General features: G+C 33.4%; 1 protein-coding gene across 1 annotated transcript; it reads left to right on the forward strand.

The window, feature by feature from the left end:
• Nucleotides 1–162: 162 nt before the first annotated feature.
• On the forward strand, nt 163–2,837 carry LOC112455954 (alpha-ketoglutarate-dependent dioxygenase alkB homolog 4; the record flags this gene model as incomplete). The annotated part of the gene is made up of 5 exons (XM_025018182.1): nt 163–480; nt 568–660; nt 750–1,180; nt 1,254–1,382; nt 2,703–2,837. Coding segments are annotated over 5 exons (1,059 nt in total), but the record flags the coding sequence as incomplete, so codon positions are not given.
• Between the last annotated feature and the right edge of the window lie 1,030 nt (nt 2,838–3,867).

Consider the following 3,867-nt stretch of genomic DNA (forward strand, 5'->3'; position numbering starts at 1 on the left):
CCGATCTACTTATTGTTAAAGATTTACCGCTTTCACGCATGATGTGACTCCTTTTGACTTTGTGGATCGTCATCGACGTTTGATAGACTCTCAGCGTTTTTGTTTTATTATTCTCCGTATTATGTCACTGACTTTTATTCATTTAATTTATTATATCCTTGAATTGGCCGAGGAAGACTCTGTAGAGTTCGAAACGTCCCTACGTTATTTTCTATTCGTGAGAGATTAAACTCTTTATTAATTTTGACATCTATTGGATTGCTCGTTATTGGCCTTGAATTTTTTATTTGTTATAATTGTTTAATCCCTGATATCTTAACTAGTTTAAGATACTTATTCTATGTAATCTTACAGAAAAGCAAAAGTTACGTTTATTGTCCATATTGTGATAAATTATCACCTGGATGGGATATAAATGAATATAAGAAACATCCTTATCATGATGGGAACTTAATTGATTATCCTGGTGTTTACATCAAGGTAATATGATTACTGTATATTTTACAATATATCTTTTATAATATATAGTTAACATTATACTATGTATGTATAATATGTATGTCCCAGCTAGATTTTTTAAAAGAAGATGAGGCTGAAGAGCTTATGAAAGCGCTCGATGATCTCCCTTGGCAAGCTTCACAAAGCGGTAGAAGAAAACAGGTATAATATTGAAGCATTTAGAAAAAAAAAGTAGAAAAATATTGATATATTTACACATTTTATAAACTAAAATGTTTGAATTTTTATAGAATTTTGGACCAAAATGTAACTTCAAAAAGCGGAAACTGCAATTAGGATCATTTAACGGTTTTCCCAAAACAACACAGTTTGTACAGAGAAAATTTGAGGAAATACCGTTGTTACACGGTTTTCAAACTGTTGAGCAGTGTTCGCTTGAGTATGATCCGGAACGAGGCGCTTCTATCGATCCCCACGTGGACGATTGCTGGATCTGGGGAGAACGTATAGTAACCGTGAACGTTCTAGGTGATTCTGTTTTGACCATGACTCCTTATCGTGGTCCAATAACGCGATATAATTTAGACTGCGTTCCAAATTATGATTCCATCCTAGAGAAAGATATGTATGATAATACACGATCTGTAGATATCGATAACAACGTGGTAATACGATTGCCGATGCCTGCAAGATCACTCATGGTCTTATATGGCCCAGCAAGGTATAATATTCTGCTTATAAATATTAGAAAAGTCGAAATTAATATTATTAATTATACGATTATTGTTTGATAGATACAAATGGGAACACTCTGTGTTTCGACAGGACGTCACATCGAGACGCGTTTGCCTTGCCTATCGCGAACTAACACCTCCGTACCTCGAAAATGGAGAACATCAAGAAGAAGCTTCTGAGATTTTGAGGCAAGCTTCACTCTTCTGGTGATGTTATGAAACAAATTTAAATAATTGTTACATTTATTTATTAAAAAATTGATAATTAAGGATATATTTGACATGATAAATGTAAATACTATTTTAATAGAATAGATATTTTATTTTTAGCGTTACAGTGGCATTGATAATGTACAATAATAACTTCTTCTGCAGTAGTCTGTGTAATATTTTAAAATAATGGTATTTCCTCACAAATATTTTCAACGAGCTATTATAAAATTGAAATTTATGACATAATATAACATTTAATTATTAAAATGCAAATTATTTAAAGCAAACAATCAGATTGTCCGTAAATGTATATACTTATTAAGAAAATATATTAATCTATATATTATAAATCTATGTACTATAAATTATTTGGTAGTATCGTTTTCTCTTGCTGCCTGATGATAACTCACTAAGCTCTATAAAAATGAATATAAGAATCAAAAATATTCATTCTCATAAACGCTGTTATTGTTAAAAAATAGGATCTCTCTGTCTTTCTTCCTCATTACTCAGTTTTTGTAAATGTCATCTTGCGAGCTCGACAAGAATAAAAAATACATTCAATTTTGTAAAATTACTCGATTTTTATCAAAATATTAAGATTTTTGGTCGCCTTTCAATGGATAGTCTTGTGACATATACACTACGGGAAACGTAGTTACAGGATCCGACTTTCCCAACGGTTCATAACCGTTCACTAGATTCTCCCGTAATTCCCAACGACGCCTCTCCCTTTCTGTCTTTTGACGTCTAATAGCTCGGCCAAGCATACACGCGAACATAATTCCCGTTAGCTAGAAAGAAATAAGTAAGATTAGAGATTATTATCAATTTTATTTGTGTAGATAAACTAATCTTGAAGATCGCGCTTTATCTTGTAAATGCTTGTTAATATTGATATCAGCGATTTCGAATTTTGACATGCGGGAAATGAGATTAAAATTAAGTTACAAAAAAAAAGAGCTGAATCTACCTGAATAAGGGCGATCGCTACGGCTCCCGTGCCGATATATAACGCGCTGCGGTGAACAATAATAGAAAGCCGACTAATACAGCCCTCGTGATATTTTCCATAACAGCGGTCCGAAAGCTCATCCACTAGATATGCACAGCAAGAGTCAGGTACATCTATATGTGTGTATTATTGAACGGTACATTGTTCCAATCCATGTAGCCATTATACCCGCAACAACGTAACTGTAAAAACAAAAAAATACCATCGATTATTTTTCAAAATGCTTCTTTCTGTCCTTGTAAAGAATACGCTATATCTTGAAAATGGTATGTTATTTTTAGGACATGTCCGGTGCCACTATATCTCAACGGATTTTTCTACAGTTTTTTATTCACGGAACGGTCAGTTATCTCACCCTGGACTGCATAAAATCGATCGCGAACTTGGTTTCCTCGTTCTTTCCGTATTGGTGCATCGTTAGATTAATCTTCTCGGTTAAGAGATCCTCGATACCGTCCTGCAGGGCATACGCGGCAACGGCAGCGGCAAGTTCCAGTATCAATACAAATGATAGCAAGACTGCAAATTAGAAGCACACGCATAAAATGTAGTATAGTGTCAGAAAGAGAATGTTTGTAACAAATTAGAAATTATAGAGATATTCGGCTTACCACAAGAACCATACAGGTACTTTCTCTAAGCGCGCCGCAACATTCCATAAAAGCAATTATGAAGACAAGTATTCCAACCACAATTAAAAGGGTGGCTGGTGAAAAATAGCTCGCGTCCATAAAGTGCGAGAAGTTCTCGTAAATCGTCGTGCCGACCGATATTATCATCACCCCCGTCAACTGCAATAAGAATAACGATATCGTAATTTTATTATTATGTTAACCACACAATTAACTATTGTTTTTGCTATATCATTAATTTTAATGAAAAATCTTCATTCTTCTTCAATATATATGAAATAATTAAATAATTGTTAACCGCAAAATGCCGAGGAATGACATTCATACAAACTTCATCTACGAATTATTTGATCGATCTAAAGTCGATACTTGTTAGCGAAAATTTGATTGGATATTTTAATTAGACAAAACGCAGTACTGATTAGAAACTAAATGTTAATAATTAAGAACTTCTTTATAAGGAATAGTAAGTTTGAATTAAGAGTATTTGTTATTTTAATTCGCGAGCTTTTATAAATAAACTTTTATAAATTAAAAAAAACAGATCTTTAATTTGTTTCATGTTTACAGAAACCTTTTCCTCATTTCTGTATTCTTATTGCAACTCTAAAGTTCTGTGACTTTTTAGCAGCTTGTTTATTATTTCTGCTTATAATGACGATTTAAATATGCAGTATTTCACACAATTTGTGAACCGTGTAATATACCAAACGTAATGCACGTTTACTGCACGTAGTATGAGGTTTCGATCATTTCCGTAATACGCGGTGTTACGTCCAGCGGACTCTACGATATCCCTTTTTCGCGGGAATTC

This window comes from Temnothorax curvispinosus, unplaced genomic scaffold (genome assembly GCF_003070985.1).
Source record: "Temnothorax curvispinosus isolate PA1 unplaced genomic scaffold, ASM307098v1 QBEX01006543.1, whole genome shotgun sequence".
In the NCBI taxonomy this organism is placed as follows: Eukaryota; Metazoa; Arthropoda; class Insecta; order Hymenoptera; family Formicidae; genus Temnothorax; species Temnothorax curvispinosus.